General features: G+C 55.5%; 11 protein-coding genes across 11 annotated transcripts; 6 read left to right on the top strand and 5 right to left on the bottom strand.

The window, feature by feature from the left end:
* Positions 1-400: 400 nt before the first annotated feature.
* Positions 401-1,061, bottom strand: EI97DRAFT_372918 (uncharacterized protein; the record flags this gene model as incomplete). Its single annotated transcript, XM_033795379.1, has 2 exons — positions 401-761; positions 814-1,061. The coding sequence occupies 2 exons, from the start codon at positions 1,059-1,061 to the stop codon at positions 401-403; spliced, it is 609 nt and encodes a 202-aa protein (XP_033655907.1).
* Positions 1,062-1,444: 383 nt separating this feature from the next.
* On the top strand, positions 1,445-1,850 carry EI97DRAFT_456781 (uncharacterized protein; the record flags this gene model as incomplete). Its single annotated transcript, XM_033800761.1, has 2 exons — positions 1,445-1,681; positions 1,734-1,850. 2 exons carry the CDS (start codon positions 1,445-1,447, stop codon positions 1,848-1,850), a joined length of 354 nt encoding a protein of 117 aa, XP_033655908.1.
* Positions 1,821-2,788, top strand: EI97DRAFT_251494 (uncharacterized protein). The gene is made up of 2 exons (XM_033794151.1): positions 1,821-2,239; positions 2,485-2,788. Exons 1-2 carry the CDS (start codon positions 1,903-1,905, stop codon positions 2,532-2,534), a joined length of 387 nt encoding a protein of 128 aa, XP_033655909.1. The 5' UTR covers positions 1,821-1,902; the 3' UTR covers positions 2,535-2,788.
* On the bottom strand, positions 2,463-3,626 carry EI97DRAFT_251489 (uncharacterized protein). The gene is made up of 2 exons (XM_033794150.1): positions 3,074-3,626; positions 2,463-3,024 (listed from the first exon to the last, which is right to left on the bottom strand). Exons 1-2 carry the CDS (start codon positions 3,522-3,524, stop codon positions 2,591-2,593), a joined length of 885 nt encoding a protein of 294 aa, XP_033655910.1. The 5' UTR covers positions 3,525-3,626; the 3' UTR covers positions 2,463-2,590.
* On the top strand, positions 3,627-4,011 carry EI97DRAFT_251461 (uncharacterized protein). The gene has a single exon (XM_033794149.1). The coding sequence runs from the start codon at positions 3,729-3,731 to the stop codon at positions 3,972-3,974; it is 246 nt and encodes an 81-aa protein (XP_033655911.1). The 5' UTR covers positions 3,627-3,728; the 3' UTR covers positions 3,975-4,011.
* Positions 4,012-4,671: 660 nt separating this feature from the next.
* Positions 4,672-8,559, top strand: EI97DRAFT_373435 (asparaginyl-tRNA synthetase; the record flags this gene model as incomplete). The annotated part of the gene is made up of 10 exons (XM_033795402.1): positions 4,672-4,946; positions 5,009-5,126; positions 5,192-6,231; positions 7,333-7,402; positions 7,455-7,490; positions 7,552-7,684; positions 7,741-7,839; positions 7,891-7,947; positions 7,995-8,442; positions 8,505-8,559. The coding sequence occupies 10 exons, from the start codon at positions 4,672-4,674 to the stop codon at positions 8,557-8,559; spliced, it is 2,331 nt and encodes a 776-aa protein (XP_033655912.1).
* A 554-nt stretch (positions 8,560-9,113) lies between these two features.
* Positions 9,114-11,888, top strand: EI97DRAFT_431607 (AAA-domain-containing protein). Its single transcript, XM_033797978.1, has 3 exons — positions 9,114-9,321; positions 9,383-11,192; positions 11,286-11,888. Exons 1-3 carry the CDS (start codon positions 9,235-9,237, stop codon positions 11,504-11,506), a joined length of 2,118 nt encoding a protein of 705 aa, XP_033655913.1. The 5' UTR covers positions 9,114-9,234; the 3' UTR covers positions 11,507-11,888.
* Positions 11,889-12,615: 727 nt separating this feature from the next.
* On the bottom strand, positions 12,616-13,074 carry EI97DRAFT_251616 (uncharacterized protein). The gene has a single exon (XM_033794152.1). It carries the CDS (start codon positions 12,969-12,971, stop codon positions 12,714-12,716), a length of 258 nt encoding a protein of 85 aa, XP_033655914.1. The 5' UTR covers positions 12,972-13,074; the 3' UTR covers positions 12,616-12,713.
* EI97DRAFT_251630 (uncharacterized protein) lies at positions 13,075-15,646 on the bottom strand. Its single transcript, XM_033794153.1, has 2 exons — positions 15,207-15,646; positions 13,075-15,156 (listed from the first exon to the last, which is right to left on the bottom strand). The coding sequence occupies exons 1-2, from the start codon at positions 15,346-15,348 to the stop codon at positions 13,178-13,180; spliced, it is 2,121 nt and encodes a 706-aa protein (XP_033655915.1). The 5' UTR covers positions 15,349-15,646; the 3' UTR covers positions 13,075-13,177.
* Positions 15,647-15,657: 11 nt separating this feature from the next.
* Positions 15,658-17,542, top strand: EI97DRAFT_414857 (autophagy-related protein-like protein 4; the record flags this gene model as incomplete). Its single annotated transcript, XM_033796838.1, has 3 exons — positions 15,658-16,582; positions 16,637-17,039; positions 17,116-17,542. Exons 1-3 carry the CDS (start codon positions 16,024-16,026, stop codon positions 17,540-17,542), a joined length of 1,389 nt encoding a protein of 462 aa, XP_033655916.1. The 5' UTR covers positions 15,658-16,023.
* Positions 17,543-18,181: 639 nt separating this feature from the next.
* EI97DRAFT_431610 (histone-fold-containing protein) lies at positions 18,182-19,110 on the bottom strand. Its single transcript, XM_033797979.1, has 4 exons — positions 18,903-19,110; positions 18,684-18,755; positions 18,539-18,626; positions 18,182-18,483 (listed from the first exon to the last, which is right to left on the bottom strand). The coding sequence occupies exons 1-4, from the start codon at positions 19,066-19,068 to the stop codon at positions 18,393-18,395; spliced, it is 417 nt and encodes a 138-aa protein (XP_033655917.1). The 5' UTR covers positions 19,069-19,110; the 3' UTR covers positions 18,182-18,392.
* Between the last annotated feature and the right edge of the window lie 233 nt (positions 19,111-19,343).

A 19,343-nucleotide genomic window follows, 5' to 3' on the forward strand; every position in this document is an offset into this window, starting at 1 on the left:
CTCGGGTGCCTCCACTCTCCGTTTACCTCTCTTGAGACGTATCCTGAAGTCCCGGATGAGAGTGGTTCTGACTACAGTTCGCTGCCGGCCATGGAATTCGACATGTCCCACTCTCTTCTGTGGTATTGACCCTTCAGCGGAGAAGCTGGTCCGATATGGTGGGCACAACCTCCCATCCTCTCAGCAACATCGACCAAGTAGGTCGAGCGGGTACTGTCTTCGAATGTGTCGTCGGTAGGCCCGCGTAAAGCAATAAGTGGCGCAGGGTGATTCAAGGACAATGGTGGATGGTTGTCATCGGGAGTCCGGGGACATCGATACAAGAATGGTGTATGTCTTCGGGGTCCGCCAACAACGCTTTCCAGCCATTCCAAGCGGATACCCCATGCCGCGTATTTACTCAGACGGTAACCTCCCTGTCTTCCATATTGACCATCTCATATTCGCCAACACCATCTCTTCCTCTGCCTCTGCCACGTCCGCTTAGATGGCCGGCATCACCATCTCCGTCCGCACCAGAGCCTTGTTGTTTGGTACTCTTCGCTCCAAAAGCTATGGGACGCAACTCCCGCCACTGGCAAGCCCATACGCCTAAAGAGGTCATCAGGGTGGCGCTGCACAACTGCAAAGCCCACCAGAACAGATTCGACGGCACAGCATGCGTGTAGAGAGATGTGACGATCAGGTGGATGAAGTGGATGGTGAGAGCGAAATCAAGGACGAGTTTCGAGCGTGCAATAAGAAGAAGAATGAAAACAACTCTATGCACGATTTAGTATGCTGCGCGTTTCACCCCTTTGATGGTATGCCTACGATGCTAGACTGTTCAATACCCAAACCAGGCCCAGGGTCCATCCTACCGCGGTATCGCCACGGAGACTGCGCCAGCTGAACAGCAGATCAATCGAGATTTCCTCTCCAGCGATCAGCGCCGTGAAAACAATCAGAATAGCAGCACAAGCATAGTAAGCAAGCTGCAGAACAATGATCTGGGACAGAATGCGGGTTGGTGACAGGTCCGCAAGAGCGCCTGGTCGTGGAGGACGGCGTCGACGAGGCATCAGCCTTTGAGACGTGTGTGCAGCCTATACATATAGGCGTTCTTGATGTTTGTACCGTGAATAGTGGACTTGTAGGGACCTTAGAAGCCCGTGTCGTTTGTTCCCAAGAAGGAGCTCGGTCCTTTCGGCGGAAGGGTTATGCCGAGCTCCGGCGCGTCATAGGCCTACCTACTACCTAGGCACATGCAACATCCAAAAGTTCGCCCAATTCAAAGCTTGCTCTTCGAGACCACCAAGGTAATACTTCCCTCTGAAACCTGGAATTGAACCGGCCTGATTTACCTTTTAGATCTCTGTATGCTCAATCCACGACTTGCGGTCATTTGCAAATTAGTTTGACCAAGCCGTAACCGAAGGATATCACGCATCGCGTTCCCATCGCCATGGGTTGGTTCAGCTCATCTGAAACGGATGGAGTAAAGAAGACATCTGGCGGTGCATTTGAAAAGCCCAGCCGGACAAACCGCGCCAAATGCTACGAAGCTCGCGACGCCTTCTTCGAGTGCCTGGATCGCAACAACATATTGGACAGCATCAACACCAAGGAGGGGGTAGCGGCAGCGAAGAAGGCCTGCAATGAGCAGGATGTGGTCTTTGAGAAGAATTGTGCGCACAGCTGGGTATTTACTGTCCTTGTGAGGCGTATACAACTTTCAACTTACTCTTTCTCAGGTTGAATATTTCAAGAAACAAAGGGTTGTGAATTATCAGAAGGAACAGACCATCAAAAGGATAGAAGCACAAGGAGGAGAGATACAGGCCCCGCAATTACCGACTCGTGGCTCTTGATGAACAACTGCTTGGACTTGCGACGTTTCAACACTGTATAATATGTATACTAATGCATACCGGTTTCTCGGACATGCCAAGGAGCTCGAGCATGCCAGTTTGGTTATGCCCGGGCGCACTCGTCAGCGTCTTTTCCCGCGTGTGCGCAGCTGCAACGGCTCTGTCCTCAGCAGCAGGACGGACATCTGACCTGAAACATATCCAACCTTTTCCAAGACCCTCGACTGATATATTGAGGAACAATGACAGTGCATCACCACACCAAGGAACTTGGGGGATTTGGCTTCGTCAATTCAAGATTTGCATTCATCGCCACCGCGATTGGAGCCCTGGAAACACATATTTGAGGCATGTCACATTCATTGCCTCACAGCTGTTGCTGAACTTGGGTACGATCACTCTATGCTACGCTTGTGAAGCATTGAGTACGCGTCTTCCAAGTTCCTCCGAACTGTTCCTACCAGATACTGGGATAAGTCGATAAACAGCATCCAAATCCGTTCCTGCGCCCACCGCCAGTGCTGCTCCGGCCGCCTGCCTGCAGGCAAGAGGTTTAATTTCGACAGAACTGCCTCCTGAAACCGAAACACCAGTGTTACTTTTGCTTTCTTTCAACCCAGCTAACGCATCTTAGTAACTGCAAATTGCCGTTCAGAAACTGCCGCCAATCCTATCCTTCTATAACTGCTCGCTAGCAGGCTCTCCTCTGTTCCTTTCCACCTATGTCGTATCTAGGAAGGTTATGCATACTTTGTTGGAAAGATAATCGAAGGGTCAAACTCTTTTCGAAAAACGTCGTAGTCCGATTTGTCCTTCGATGCAGGGCCTGATTGACTTTTCTCAATTGCGAACACCACGTCGGTAAAGACACCTTGGAATTCCTCCTCCTCGAATAATAACTTCCGCCACATTCGGGCTATCTCTCCCACTGGATTCCTGAACGTCGGTCCCACACCGAATGCGCCAATACAAATGCTTGAGTGGCCACAGTAGGACGCGATCCGAAGGACAGCCCGCATCTTTTCTCTCATGAGCTCCTTCTCCTGGGAAAACGAGTAGCGCATCCCTGTCCCATCAAGCTTTGGTCGTCGCACAGGAGCTACTGATATTACGGGCAGCCAGTTCATCTCCTTCAGCACGGCGTAGTTCTGATCTGGACCTTGCCGATATACATCTACCGTTGTCAGCAACTCACGTTCTGGTGCTTGGCCGGCTCAACATACACACTTGCGGCGAGTATATGCCACCTCTCTGGGGGAGAGGATACATGCCGGAACCTGCTTGGGGTTTCCAAGGCATTGTGAGTGCATGTACTAGATTGCTCCTTCGTGCAAAGCATTCTTCTGGCGCCATGGAACCCGATTCCCAATCCCCGCCTGCACGCTTCTCGTTTGCCATGTTAACGACCGGAATCCGTTTGGCTGTCGCCCGATGGTTAGGGTCTGCTGCTAGGTACGCCTGCCAGCCTAACGCGTAGTCCACGGGATCTCCTTCTACGACGGCAACGCGTAGGCGTTGCCCGGTCCTTTTTTCGGGTTTTATCTTGAGGGCTGCCGCGTCCGGATAGAGATATGATGTGATAGGGTCTTTGATGTAATGTTTTGCAATGTGCGGCATGTAGATTCGCTTTGCTTCGGCAGCTATTTCGGATGGTTTTGGTCTGTGAGAAGGCATTGTCAAGTGTCCGGCGAGGAGGAGAAATCGCAGAGAAGATTTCCACCGACTAAGTGAGGGACCAGAAGATACGAGCAGGCTCTGACAATGATGACGAGGAAAAGAGACGACGTGTAAGCAGAAGTGAGTACGTCCGCTCTGGACGGAGGGTGAGCCTGGTGAGGAAGCTATATGACCAATTCCAGGGGCTGGAAAGCTTGACCTATGAGACGGAAATCAAGAGTCACTCCCAGTTGCAGCCGATCAGTTCCGGAACACCCTCTACAACAACGGTACTTCGATCCTGAATCAAACTTGAGCGTTGCGCTCCCGTGTTTGTTCACTTGCCTTGCAAGGTCCCAGCACGAATTAGTGTCAAAGTATGCGGTCATCTCGCAATCCCGCAGACGACATATGCAAAGCAGCTTGGTGTCGGCAACCAGAAACTTACAACAGCTGTACCACAAGTAGCGACGGAAAGTGTGGCATTTTGTTGGAGCCGGTGAGAAGGACCAAACGGCTGACATCCTTCAGCGTGGTGCAATCACACATTGCAGGATCCTGAAACCTGGTCCGACGACGTTCCGGGGACGATACAACAATATGCGATCGAGATCTGGTGGCACGAAGGGCACAGAAGAGAAGAGTGAAAGTGAGATCGTGCATGGCATCTCCATCTCACGGTAGAGCGGTTCGGGGGGATGCAGATATGCAGGCGCTCTGACGGCTTGTTATACTCCACTCTCGTTGGAAAGCTCGTTCCCGGGCTGGAAAAATTTACGCAGCGCTGCCCAGGTGAGGATATCGATGTCCCCGGGCTGCACGTTATGGATCCGATCACTGGGAGAAAATTCGCCTTCGGTATCGGGGCGCACGCGTGGCACAGTGCTATGATGATACAGAGTGCAAGGACATGAGGCAACGAGGAAGTGTAGTTTTCTGGTGCGGTTGACGTCCACTCGCGTGCGCTCCTCCGTCCGAGAATTACCACAAAGAGTATAGCTCCCGCGGGTGCAGCGATGGGCAAACGCCAAGAAACACATCCCTGGCCAACCGGTAAGCTGCTTCCACGGCCCCGGTTTTTAGCTCCCGTCGCGTCAAACTTCACTTCACCTCCCACCATGTGTCTGCTGCAATCACGCATTCCGTATTCTGTTCCGCGGTGTCAATGACACGGCCTCTCCTGCGCCTGCGACTGACCGCTCTTCCACTGCCGGCACACCGCCCCTACAAGGTGCGATGGAGCTCCACCTTCACGCCGCGGTCTATCTCGGCTTTGTTGAGCCACACCGCGCAGCAGTCGTCTCCCGCCAGTGAGACGGTGACCCTGCATGGCTTCGTACGCTCGGTTCGCAAGCAAAAGCGTGTTGCCTTTGCGGCTGTAGGGGACGGTTCGTCCTCACAGACTGTGCAGGTTGTCCTCGCCCCACAACAAGCCAGCGGGTCAGTCCTCTTTCACTGTTAAAAGGACTCAGAACATTGTTGACGTCGTCTCAACCCATCAGTCTTTCTACGGGTGCAGCAGTCGCCATTACAGGTCAATGGGTACCCTCACCTGGTCAAGAACAGTCGCATGAGCTCCAAGCCAACAGCGTCCGCGTCCTCGGTCCGAATGATGCTGCTGTAAGTCTTCCTCCAGCCATATACGTATCGCAAACACGGCTGACGGGCATTCAATGTGGCGCTAGACCAACCCTTTGCAAAAGAAATACCACACAAACGAGTTCCTTCGCACGCTGCCTCACCTGCGCTCCCGTCTCCCATTCAACTCGTTGCTTTTACGGCTTAGGTCACAGGTCTGCGCTGGATTGACAAACTACTTTTCAAAGCACGACTTTATCCAAGTACACCCACCAATCATCACATCATCCGATTGCGAAGGCGCTGGTGAAGTCTTCACCGTGGCCCCGGCAGCTGCGTCTGGCGCCGCTCACTCGAGCAAAGGACAACCACAAGAGGCCGAAGACCACTTTTTCCAATCGCCCAAATACCTGACTGTTTCCGCCCAACTGCATTTGGAGGCGCTTGCACAATCTGTAGGGAAGGTATGGACCTTGTCGCCAACATTCCGAGCAGAACGGAGCGATACCACGCGCCATCTGAGCGAATTCTACATGCTGGAGGCCGAGTTAGCCTTCGTTGATGACATGAACGACGTCATGGACGTGGTGGAGGGCATGTTGCGCCACACTGCACAGGAACTTCGGGAATCAGCCGTTGGAAAAGAGCTTCTCGATGGCCGGGGGCGTGATACGGAGGAGGATACACCCGGTGGACACAACCTCCTCGCACAACGGTGGCAGAGCCTAATCAACGGACCTTGGCCACGCATCACCTATGCCGAAGCTATACAGCACCTAAAGGATGCAGTGACGCAGGGAGAGGCGCAGTTTGGCTTCGCCCCCGCTTTTGAGGACGGCCTACAGACTGAGCATGAACGATTCCTGGCTGAGAAGGTCGGACAAAATGGGCCAGTCTTTGTGACTGACTACCCACGCAACATCAAGCCATTTTACATGTCACCTTCCGCTGAGTCGGGGCCCGGGCAACAACCTGCACCCACGGTTGCATGTTTCGATCTCCTCGTCCCGGAAGTATGCGAACTAGCTGGAGGATCGATGCGTGAACACCGGCTTCCGGAACTTCTTCAATCCATGGAGGAGCATGGTCTTCGACGCTCGGTGCCGGCGGATGGCGAACCAGAGACGGAAGACGGGCCACTACAATGGTACGTGGATCTCCGGCGTTACGGCAGCGTCCCACACGGCGGATTCGGGCTCGGCTTCGACCGTCTCCTGTGTTACCTATCTGGGGTGAACAACATCCGGGACGTTGTCAGTTTTCCTAGATGGTACAAGAGGTGTGACTGTTGAAACTCGTCTTCTTTTCATCCGGCTGTTTGCGCCATGCCCCGCTGCCGACATGATACCCAGGGTCCTCGCACAAGCGTGAAGGGAAGGAGAGATTATTTTCCGCCATGTATTAGATATAGACGGCGCTGCGCTGTGTCAGATGAGGGGAGGAGCACCTAGATATTGAGAAGAGCGTTGACCTTCTCGACCACGAACAGTGAGAGTTATCACATCTCCGCGGTTCCAAGCCCAGCGGGTGCTGCTGACCTCCGACGTCGGACGGTGTGATCGCTCTCCATTTCCTTGAGGACAGCTTCCCACCGACTATTGCACCTCCTAGAGTCCATGCGCGTGGTCAACAGTCTTCCGCTTGAGAAGTCACTGTCCCACGGCTTATGGGTGAAACATTCTCGTGATGCGTTCCGCGGAAGCCCCGCGTTGAAGAAGAGAAGAAGCGCTCGCTGGCGATTATATGCACTTGAGAGGCCATGAATAAGGATACTATATCTTAGGCGGCGTATACTATTCTAATGGCTTCGAGTAGTCCGAGGTTGCCGTGGAGAATGGTCTGTAGAAGCACTCTCTCACCACGCCGTCGGTCGGCTCGGCTCGATGTCGCTCCCAAAAAAGTCTCCGCGATGATGCCAAGACCCAACTTTTGCTTTCATCCTTCACCAGACTTGCCTCGTCAGTCTAAAGATACCAAGCGGCGCTCACCTCTTCCCACTTTTGAGTTATCAGATCTCACGCCATTCCACCTGCTGCACCTGATAGCTTAGGACCCCCGGTAGTCCCGCCTCAAGTGTCTTATTATCCTTATCAGATCCGCCGTCCATCTCTCAAGCAAAGCTGGCACTCGCATCGCCGGAGCGCGGTGGATTGATGGCCACCAATGTGCACATCCCAGTCGATGAAGAGCACGAGTACAGCTCCCCCCTCATGAGGACTCGAGACGGCTTTGCTGACCGCAACCCCAGCTATGAGTCGCTGCCGTCTAACTTTTCGCTCACGGCCAATATGATGGCAGGCGCTTTCGCCGGCATCGCGGTACGAGCTACCCAGCGCATTGAGACTCGCCCAGTCATTGATGAATGAGCAGGAACATTCAGTCATGTATCCAATCGACCTGCTGAAGGTGCGCCGCTTCTTTCCCGCTTCAGTATCGCTTCCAGAGGCCTAACTGACCTGAATGATAGACGCGCATGCAAGTCGTCAACCCGTCGCCGACCGCCGTGTACACGGGTGTTTCCAATGCCATGGTCACAATTACCAGAGTAGAAGGCTTCAGGACGTTATGGAGGGGCTTGTCCAGCGTCGTGCTCGGGGCCGGTGTGTACTTCACGTCTCACGCGAGGGGACAGGTGGATTAACGAGATGCTATACAGGGCCCGCGCACGCCGTTTATTTTGCATCTTACGAAGCAGTAAAACACGCACTGGGTGGAAATGAGGGCGGGCATGAGGAGCACCATCCGCTTGCAGCTGGTGCGTGAATTCTCTGTTGTGGACAGATTCCCTCTTGCTAACCCTTCTCAGCTGCCAGTGGAGCCGCAGCCACCATCACGAGCGACGCGCTCATGAACCCGTTCGACGGTAAGCTACGCAAATGCTTGCGCCTGCAGAATCGCGCTGACCTGAAGCAGTTATTAAACAGCGCATGCAGTTACAGGGCTCCGTCTACAAGTCGGTTCCTCACTGTGCGCGCGAAGTGTTCCGCACCGAGGGCATCTCGGCCTTCTATGTTTCCTATCCTACCACCCTCTGCATGACTGTGCCGTTCACGGCACTACAATTCATGGCCTACGAGTCCATCTCCAAGGTCATCAACCCGACGGGACGGTACGACCCCACTACACACTGCACTGCTGGTGGTTTGGCGGGAGGATTCGCCGCGGGTTTGACGACGCCGCTGGACGTGATCAAGACGCTTTTGCAGACACGAGGGAATGCGACTGAAGCAGAGCTGCGAAACGTCTCTGGCCTTTGGGAGGCAGCGAAGCTTATCCATCGGCGAGAGGGCTACAAGGGGTTTTTCCGCGGACTGAAGCCTAGAATAATAACCACCATGCCCAGCACCGCCATCTGCTGGTAAGTCAGGTCCCAAGGACCGTGTGCGCTTGCTCGGTCTGGCTAACAAACAAATTTCAAAGGTCCGCATACGAGATGGCTAAAGCCTTTTTCATCGCGCGAGGCGAGGGCAGGTAACCTCGCCCTTTACGATCAGAAAGTACAGACGAGATTTGAGTTGCCCTGTGCCTTGGCCTGGCCGAAGTGCGGCATGGGGCTTGGGTCATGTGTGTGCGGATAGACGGGTCACGAAAAAGAGGGGGATTTCGAATGGGCCTCTAACGCAATATTTTGGCATTTAGAGCAGGCGTGGTGTTTCCGGCGCCAGTAGGCATGCAGCGGCTTACTACGTTGTTTCCTTCCTTTTTCCGTTGTATACTCATGGCAGCGTGTTTGGCGCCATTGGAGGGAGATTTCGTGCATCCCATCGAGGAGAAGCAAGTACTGTATGGGGGGGCGCACCCGCACAATTGTATCATACGACAATATCGGAGCTGTAATAACTCGATTACAGCTGTATCCGTCTACCAAGGAGTTTGTGTTGCTATATCCCGCTGTTATGCGCCGTGCATCCTCTGGTATTCATAGATGGAAGATGGATGGGGGGTGAACAGCAGCAAGCGGCGCTACGTCACGCTCCAATCTCTGTCGCAGCGCTTGCGGGAACCCCTAGATAACCAAGTAGCGATACCCATGCAGAAGGCACACCTCAAAATCTTTTAATCTAACTCGAGGCTTTCAGACGCACATCCAGGTACCGGTAGTCTCCCGCATTCCTGAATTGCACCAGATTCGCGCAGAGTGGCTTGTACGATGCGCCCGAGCGCGTCGAGCGCGCTTCAGAAGACATACGATGACTGCTTCTTCACATGCTCCACAGCCGTCTACTTTGAAAGCCAGGTGCGCCTCGGATCTCGTCTGCATCTCTGCGGGACAATTGCTTACGATGCTTGCCATGTAGAACAACGAGGCGGAAGCGCTGCGCTCATGGAGAAGTGCTCTCAACCGCATCCACCAGTACAACACGACCCACAGCACCGCGTCCCACTCCCTGCCTACCACGGAGACCGACCGTGCCCTACACGAGTCATTGCGCGAACTAGAACTACAATGCCGCGAACGGGTGGATCTGCTAGAGGCTCTCCAGCAGAGCCGGGAGGAGGCAGGCGAGGCTGGATTCCCTCTCGACGAGAGCATCACTGAATCCGGGCTGGGGGGAGGAACGGTACCTGCCGTCACCTATTCAGATCTCTCCAGGCCGCCCCTGCCTCCGCGAAGGACTTCGGAGCCTTCAGAAGCACAGGCGCGGCCACATCCTCGGTCCTCGAGCCAGCATTCACTGTCCCCCGCGCCGAGCACGTCCCGTATGGACGCGCGGACTCCCTCGCCGGAGAAGAAAGTGCGTATGCTACGGACGTTGCGGAAAGAGCCTACTGGCAGGCCCTCGAATCACCGGGTCCCCAGCTCTTCTTCATCTCGACCTCCGGTTGCCGCGAAAGCTGCGACTTTGGCCTTCAGCAGTTCCGCTCATTATAAGACGGGGCGTCCGACTTGCCAGGAGAGTGGGGGCAGCAGCGAGTCTGTACCAATCTCCACTACACAAGATATAAGGTCCCGACATTCGCTAGATAGAGCGAGGTCAGCGCAACATTCCCCCAGTGTGTTTGCATCAGCAGCTGCCGCACAATCGTTCAGTGACCTTCGGTCAGAGAGGAAACCGTCTCATAGTTCTCAATCAAGTCTAAAGACGAATTATCCGCCCCTGACACACAAGAATCGAATACGTACGCCGACAAACGCTCAACCTCCATTGGAAGTCGTAGCAGTCGACGCAAAGGAGAATGAAGAAACGCAGCGAGCAACCCAACAACCACCTCAAAGACGAGCAAAAGCACGACCGAGGAAGAACACCGTGCGGGCTAAACTCCCCGAGACCCGCACGCCAGACGACGCAGCCTCCTCCGCCGGGTCGTCAGAAACCGAATCCGACGAATGGCACGAACGCACCCGCCACATCATGAAGAACCTCCCGCGCGGCGTCGACGAATCCGCCGCCCGCCAACTCCTCAACGAGATTGTCATCCACGGCGACGAGGTCCACTGGGACGACATCGCGGGCCTCGAAGTGGCCAAGCTGGCGCTCAAAGAGACGGTCGTGTACCCGTTCCTGCGACCGGACCTCTTCATGGGCCTCCGCGAACCCGCGCGGGGGATGCTACTCTTCGGGCCCCCGGGGACGGGCAAGACGATGCTCGCGCGCGCCGTGGCCACGGAGTCCAAATCGACCTTCTTCGCCATCTCGGCTAGCAGCCTGACGAGCAAGTACCTGGGGGAGAGCGAGAAGTTGGTGCGGGCGCTGTTCGCGCTGGCGAGGATGCTGGCGCCGTCTATCATCTTCGTCGACGAGATTGATTCGCTCCTCTCGTCTCGGTCCGGGGCGGGCGAGCACGAGGCCACGCGGCGCATCAAGACGGAGTTTCTGATCCAGTGGTCCGATCTCGCGCGGGCGGCGGCGGGGCGCGAGGTCTCGAGTAGTAGTGGCAGTAGTGAGAAGGAGAGGGAGAGGGGGGACGCGAGTCGCGTGTTGGTGCTCGCGGCGACGAATCTGCCGTGGGCGATTGATGATGCGGCGAGGAGGCGGTTCGTGCGCAGGCAGTATATCCCGCTGCCCGAGGCGTGGGTGAGGAAGCGGCAGTTGGAGCGGTTGTTGAGTTGCCAGAAGCATGAGATTGGCGAGGCGGAGATGGAGAGGTTGGTGGCGGTTACGGAGGGTACGTATATGTTTCGCTGTTCGTTGTTCACCTTCGCTCTTGTATTCTCAGTTCGTTTATGTGGGATTCGGAGCTAATCTGCATGTCCTGTAGGCTTCTCAGGCTCGGACATCACGGCCCTAGCCAAAGACGCGGCCATGGGCCCGCTGCGCAGCCTGGGCGAGAAGGTGCTCGAGCTGCGGCCCGACGAGATCCGCCCGATCCGCTTCGAGGACTTCGAGGCGAGCCTGCTGACGATCCGGCCCAGCGTGAGTCGTGAAGGTTTGAAGCAGTATGAGGATTGGGCCAAGGAGTTTGGCGAGAGGGGTGGGTGAGGGGAGGGTTTGTCCGAGGGGAAGAGAGGGAGAAAGGAAGGAGTGAGGGGGGTTTCCAAGAGATCCAAGAGATCCAAGAGATCCAAGAGATCCAAGAGGAACTGAGATGAAGGGGTCTAGTTGCATTTGTCTGGCGTTTGGTTAAGGGTTAGGGAATTCATTTTGCATGGGTTCTGGTTCTGGGATCTGGGACGCTGGATAGGGACTTGGGCAGGATGGGCTACGGGAGGGTTTGACGGATCGCGGGTCGAAGGCACGATTGCAATATTCTCCTCGACCTGCCTGTGGTGAATACCGAATAGAGCGTCAGTTACTGAGGCTCTAATAACGCGCGGCTTGATATACGAAGCAATGCATACGACGCCATGTCATGACATATCCATCTTCCTACTCGTTGCGTGAGCTCATTACAGCGATTGGCTGAGCATATTTACATACTTGACAGCTCTTGGGTACTGTGATCAAGGTCAATTGGATCATCTCAAGTCGCTTCTCGTTTTGAATATCATAAATTCTTCTAGCTATGTGGCTTGGGACTCGTACTCAGTGCCGCCTCACGAGGCAGAGGGTACCTGAATATTTGGTTCGTTCATGTCGAGAGGCGACGCCAGAGGCACACAAAAGAAGCTACCCGGCAACTTCACACCTCACTCATTTCTTCATTAAATCCAACACCACGTCATGCACGTCCATATTCAGCAGTATATAGCTTTCATTTATACTAGCTCTCTATTCCATTTATCTTCATAGGCGAAAGTACTAGTTTCCAGTTCCGAATTGGATAATTTTCAATTTCCTGCTCTATCTCGCGCTCGGAAAATACGAAGTTTATCAAAGGATCTGAGAGGGTCACCGCGATAAATCTCAGGAAGCCAGAACGACCCAATGAAGCATTAAACGGTAATACCTGTCTCTAGAACCCAACAACAAGTCTCATATCACCCAGAACCCGCCGTGACATCGACATAGGAAGCGTGAAGGAGGCGACTGGCATAGAGACCACGAGCAGATTCACTACCACCCACCACCAGCTACCCGACTCGGGAGCGTACAAACTCACGACACAGAGACGGAAGTACATCACCTCCAAAGTCACGGCGAGAAACCAGTTGACAATATCACTCATATTCTATTCTCGACTACTACCTGCCTGCCCTTCATGCGGCGACGCCATATCCCACGCTAAGATCAAGCCCAGTGTTGAGTTTTACTCCCCATCCACAACTCCAGGGGACAAAGCAAAAGCGAAAGCGACAACGAGAGGCGCTTCGCAATCAACTGCCCTGAGAAAAAAAAAAAGCAAAGAAATGCTCGAGTGAAGAATGCGCCTCCATGCGAAGAAGACGCCGACGAGAGCTTGCCGACATGCTGGAAACGCCGGGAAATATGACATATCGTACACGCAGTCCATGGAAAGAAGGTGAAGAAGACGAGAGAGCAATGCAGCCCGACTGAACGCAGACATCTCCCTACCCCTTCACAGATCCACGCAAATACGGCGAAACCCAACCCTGCCACGGTCTCGACCGACGACCACCGACGACCGTCTCTGCCTACTCGCTGCCGCATGCGCTTAATTAAGATGCTTCCAAGAGCTCGCAGTCTTCCTCGAAGTTTCGTCCTCTCCGGTCCCTCCACCGAGACCGCCACGTTGCCAGCCGGATCGCCACTCTAGCCCAACCCAGCCTTGCCCATCTTCACCGCATGCGCAATCGGCTGCAAGATGCCCTTATTGTCCACCGCCCCGAGTGCCATGCCCTTGGTCCAGCCCATCTTCTCCAGCAACGCATGTCCCTTGTTCTCAGGACCCAGCTCCGGGGCCCTAGCACCGACCAGCTCGCCCTCACGGTACATGAAACCAGGCCGACCGCCGCCGCCGACACCTTGACGCGGTGTACCGTTTTTGACGCCGCGGCGGGAGGAAGATGCGAAGTGGAAACGGGCTCTATAGCCCTTGTGCTGAATGAGAGCGTCAAAGAAGGAATCCTCCACCCTCTTCGTACGGATAGTTTTGGACAGCACGGTGAACCTATCTGCTCCGGAGCCGCGAGACCTGGAACTGACGCCGATTTGATTGACCATCTGGTGGACAACGGCGCGACGACCAGCCTCCATGGGCGGCAGAGATAACTGTTCGCGCTCGGAGAACATCCATTCGCGGATCTCTTCGACAATGTCTTCGAGGGTGTGACCGCCGGCGTATTTGACACTGAGATCGGGAGCTTTGCCCTTCCGGCCCAACAAGCCCAGCTTCCTCAGCTCTTCACGCTCCGCCTTCTTAAGGCGTTTCTTGGCTCGGTCTCGCTCCCAGGTAGCTTGGAGCTGTTCGTTCAGGTCATCATCGGAGAGCTCAGGAGGGGGTTGACCGCGGCGGCCTTTCTTCTTTGGTTTCAGGGATGGGCGCTCGGTATCCATGACGTCGAAGCCATTGTATGGGTCCATGTCGAGGGCGTCAGCCAGTGCAGAGGCCGAAGGGAAGGTTGCTTGGGCGCGTTTCTTATGATTCATCGTACGCCGTTGCTTCCTGTTTGTTGGCCGATCAATCTCGTAAGCTGGCTCCCCCACAGGGCCGCTGAAAAAGTCGGCATCATCAAGAAGAATTTCGTCGGAGCCTAGGCCTAGCTCTTCCTGCTTCTGGAGAATCCTTGCGATCTTTTCGTCGTCCATGTCAACCTCATCCTCGTCTTCCTCCTCTCCTTCCTCCGCATCGGTGCCTTCATCACCATCGCTCCCGCCACCAGAGAGATCATCAGAATACTCCAGGTACAGAGAGACGTCAGAGGCCTCGGCAATCTCGTCTTCGACTTGGTCATCATCGGAGACTAGGTCCAAATCCCGCCGACCGAAAGTGAGAGATGGGTCAAGCTCCAGGTCCTTCCGTATGTTCTCCATATAGTCCTCCATAGCTGCGTCCCTCGGATCCACGTCGCCGCGGACGAATGACTCCATACCCGGCCTGTCATCAACCGGAAGCCATCCGATCCCGGGCTTGCTTCTTGACTCCCACGGGGTGGTGTTGATCATCCAGGGAGATTTCCCACCAAGTCGTTTCTCAAAGCCATCTCTGACAACGCTCTCGGCATCTGAATCTGAATCCGCTTCTTCCTGTGCTTCAGTAGGCTCCGGACCAGGCTCAACCGTCTCAATAGTGACCTCCGCAACCTCGGCAACTTGTATGTGGGTGGAGGGGACTTCGCGCTCGGCCGTAGAGGTAGCGGGAGCCACCGAGGTAGCAGAATCAGAAGCGCTTGCTCCACTAAGATGTGTCGAGCGGGTACCCTCCTTGCTGACTACATCCGGTGTAGATTTGCCCGAAGACCGTTGGGGACGGACCGGTTGTGCGGGTGACAGATTGGCGCGGCCTCTGAAAACAATGACTTCCTCGTCGCCAGAACTCGAACCGGAATGGGAAGGCGAAGGGGAAGGGGAGGCACTGCGGATCTCCATGTTTGCCATCGCATCGGCGGGGCCAGGCGATGCCGAAGGGGGCTCGGGCTTCTTCTGGAGGAGGTTCTCAGGTATGGTACCCTCGAGCTGGCCGGCGCTCACGAATTCCACTTTGAGAAAGCGCAGCTTCTTGCCGGCTGTGAAGGCGTTGCTGCGATGGTTTGCAGCCCAGAGAGCTTCGTCTTTGAGGGAGAAGAGACCGCCTGAAGGGAGGATTAGCAGAGCAAACGGGCAGACAGTATGTAATGCATGCCTTCATCGTCTCCTCCGTCATATCTGCCAAACCCATTGGAGGCTCCGCGGTGCTGGTGGCGGCGAGGCGTGTTGCCGTTGCCTTTGCCTTTGCTCCCCCTAGAGTTCTTGAAGGTGTCCTTGGCCCCGCGTTTGCGACCCATGGTGTTGCCGTCGCGATGTCCCTAGAAATGAAAGGGTAAAAAAGAGTGACTGGACGGTGGCGTGCACAAAGGATAGGGTGTGGGCGTGGGCGTGGACGTGGAGTGGTTTGCCTCTGAGCAACTTTAGTGGGGCTGTCATGTCGGGAAACTGTGGCGGTGCTAATGACTCTGAACGGAAGGCACGAAGCTGTCAAATGCAAGCAAGCTTGTTGGTGCAGTGAGTATGATGGAAATCCAGTTGACTATTTGATAATAAGGTCTATGCGTCCTGTCCTGTGTAGATGCTCGAGCCTGTATCACTATGCAATCTATCCCATCGTAAATATCCCTTACTGCACCGCCACACGCTCGGCGAAGCAACGTCACACGCCAGCCACACCTGCTTCCCCGCGTCGAACCGCAGCCGCTCACTGAGCACCTCTCCCCTACGCCATCAACACCTCCCGTACTCCGTACGTACAATTCCAGTCGGCCTCACTGAGCCCGCCATTTCCACAACCCCATCTTAGACTCGCAGCCGTGTGTGTGTCTCTGGGATGTGATGTACCCTGCGTCTCGTCATCACCCCCGCCACAAGCAACCACTGTACCTCTCCCACCACAGTCCCTCTGCCTAAGCTTCCACTCCCTCAAGTGGCCGGTCCCACACACCCGACCACCACTCCCCAACTTCATCATGGACGACCTGGGCCGCGTGGGCCGGAACCTCGTGCGCACCTTCTACGATCCTCTCCCATCATGCACCTCCGACGATCCTATCTGGTGTCTCGGACGCCGCTACGATCCTCTCCGCCGCAGTGCTCGCCGTAAGTCGTCGTCTGCCACCCCAACCGCAACCACTCCCTCTACCACGTCCGCCTTGGATACAAGCAACGACATTGCCTCGCCTCCCGCCCGCTCCAACCCCACCACCGAAGACGACAGCTGGATCCGCACCAGCACCGACGAAGGTGACCGCAAAGAATCCCCCAACGGCGCAGACCCTAGGCAATACGGCGACTGGCCGTGTGCGTTCCTGGACGATTTCGAGTCGCGGATATGGATGACGTATCGCTCCGGCTTCCCGCCCATCAAGAAGAGCTTGGATCCCCGGGCGGCGGCTGCGATGAGTTTCCGGGTAAGGATGCAGACGTTGGCCCAAAATGCGTTTACAACGGATACGGGCTTCGGGTGCATGATCAGGAGTGCGCAGTGTATACTTGCGAATGCCTTGTTGGAGCTTAGATTAGGACGCGGTGTGTTATTTTGTAGTCATGAACTCACAGGCCTATCAATGCTGACTTGTGTAGACTGGAGAATTACCGACTCCACCCCCTCGACCGACGACCGAGCCATCATATCCCTCTTTGCCGATGACCCGCGCGCCCCCTTCTCCATCCACCGCTTCGTTGCCCACGGCGCTGCCGTCTGCGGGAAGTATCCGGGGGAGTGGTTCGGCCCCTCCGCAGCAGCGCGCTGCATCCAGGATCTCGTCCACGAGTACAAGGACGCCGGACTGCGTGTCTACATCTCCGGAGACAACACAGATGTGTACGACGATGATGTCAAGAAAGTGGCACTGGATGCGGAGGGCAAGTTCCAACCGACGCTCATCCTCGTGGGGACGAGGTTGGGCATCGACAAAATCACGCAGGTGTACTGGGAGGCGCTGAAAGCGTCGCTGCAACTGCGGCAATCAGTCGGTATAGCCGGGTGAGTCGTCGTGTTCCCCTCTTCTTCCTTCTTCCTATCTATAAAACATGGAGCTTGGTACTAACATCCCTTCCAGCGGCCGCCCCTCGGCCTCGCACTACTTCATCGGCACACAAGGCACCCTCTTCTTCTACCTCGACCCCCACACCACCCGCCCCGCCCTCCCCTACCACGCCACTCCCTTGTGCTACTCGCAAGAAGACGTGCTCTCATGCCACACGCGGCGTCTCCGCGCCTTGGACATCCGCGACATGGATCCGTCGATGCTGATCGCTTTCCTCGTCAAGGACGAAGCCGACTATGAGGATTGGAAGGAGAAGGTCGTTGCGGTGCAGGGGAAGAGTATCGTGAGGGTCATGGGTGGGGGAGCAGCGGGAGAGGGCAGGGGGAAGGAGAGGGCGGAGGCGGTGGACGAGGTGGAGAGCTGGGATGAGAGGAGTGAAGGGGAGGATGAGGAAGGGGAAGTGGTGGTGGAGAAGGAGGAGGAGAGGGCGGGACTGTAGGGGCAGCCTCCGGGGGGGGGGGGGGGGGGGGGCGGCGGCGGAAGGAAGGCTTCTTTGGTTCAAGAGGATTCGGGAGTCATTCTCTTGAAGACTTTCCATGAAGACCCACTGTGCTCAGCATGCATGTCACTAGCTCCCGCGACTGGAAATGCTTGATGGATTGGGCGGCGTCTTGGATGGCTTTGGACAGGAACAGGTACACCCGGCTTCGGCGCTCTTCTGCATTTCTTTGGGGAGGGGAGGGGGGAACCTCCCGGATACACTGTTTGCAATGCTTTCGATATTGGATTCCGCTTGGGCATCTATGATTATTCGGGACATGCATATGTGGGCAGTGTTTGCACACACAGGAACGCGTCCACACACCATCATTATTTGCTCGCAATGATTCCATCACTACCGCTTTCTCCTCTACAAGAGGTCATCAAATAATTCAAAATGAGTGGCCCGTGATGATCCAAATGGAAGACGGTAACTGCGAAGCGTCAGTTCGTGAAACTCGTTGCCGCATCTCTGCCATTGTAGTGTTGAATACAAAAGAGCTGAATCAAGCAATACATCACATAAAGCAAGCAGGAAAAAGCCCAAGCATGAATTTGAAGATGATTCATTTGCCTTCAGCGGTGGTATGATTTACACCCGATATTCGACATCCGAAGCCAGAAAGACGCTGGTAAAAGGTCGCGCTTCCCGACAGAACAAGCAAACCGTCCCATGATCGCATTAAAATGACCCAGAACACCGTCACCCCGTAAACCCATCATCCACAGACGTTTCAGATAACGTCGTCCATGGAAAGAGAAACCCAAGTGGAAGAAACCCCCCGACCCCCGTGACCCAACTAGCCAATCTATTTGGTGGAGGAAGAGTACTTGGTGACGGCCTTGGTGCCCTCGGAGACGGCGTGCTTGGCGAGCTCACCCGGCAGGATCAGGCGGACACTGTCAACGGAATTAGCGGACAGAAGCGGATGAGGTAAGTGGAGGCAAAACATACGAGGTCTGGATTTCGCGTGACGAGATGGTGGACTTCTTGTTGTAGGCAGCAAGCTTGGAGGCCTCGGTGGCGACGCGCTCGAAGATGTCTGATGAAAGAGGTTAGCTTTGGATTCCAAATCAATGAGACAATGGACGCGACATACCGTTGACGAAGGAGTTCAGGATGCTCATGGCGCGGTTGGAGATACCAGTGTCGGGATGCACCTGCTTGAGAACTGCACAAAAGACGCGTCAGCAATGAACTCTGGGTGAGGCGATGATAGAAGTAGGTAAGAGGGGCCGGAAATGACTCGGAAGAAGACGCGCTTTGAAAGCGCGCTTCAAACCAAACTCAGTTGGCAGTGCAGATGGCGCAAACTCACCCTTGTAGATGTAGCTGGAGTACGTCTCCTTCCTGGACTTGGTGCGCTTCTTCTTGTCGCCAGAGGGAGCGGCAGTCTTCTTTCCGGCCTCCTTCTTCTCAGCGGGAGCCTTGCCAGCGGGGGCCTTGCCGCCGGTGGTGGGAGTCTTCTGGGCTTTGGGAGGCATTTTGGAGTGGGTGTTGGAGATGGGAATTGATGTGGATAGGTGGTGAGACTGGAATGGAGCTGCAAGTTGGATGAGCAGAGCTGGCTGGCGATGGGCGGCGATGGGTTGCGGTTGTGGGAGGAAAGATGGAGAAGAAGGAGACGACGGCGGGCGGGCTCTGGCGCGCTATTTGAATGGCGCGCGCTCGCTGTTGTGATCCTGGGTTGCGCCTGCCCTGTTGGTCCGAGCGCACGCGCGCGCACCTTCCAATTCTCTGCCCCCCAACGCGGCAGGCG

Source organism: Westerdykella ornata (genome assembly GCF_010094085.1).
Source record: "Westerdykella ornata strain CBS 379.55 unplaced genomic scaffold EI97scaffold_5, whole genome shotgun sequence".
Lineage (NCBI taxonomy): Eukaryota > Fungi > Ascomycota > Dothideomycetes > Pleosporales > Sporormiaceae > Westerdykella > Westerdykella ornata.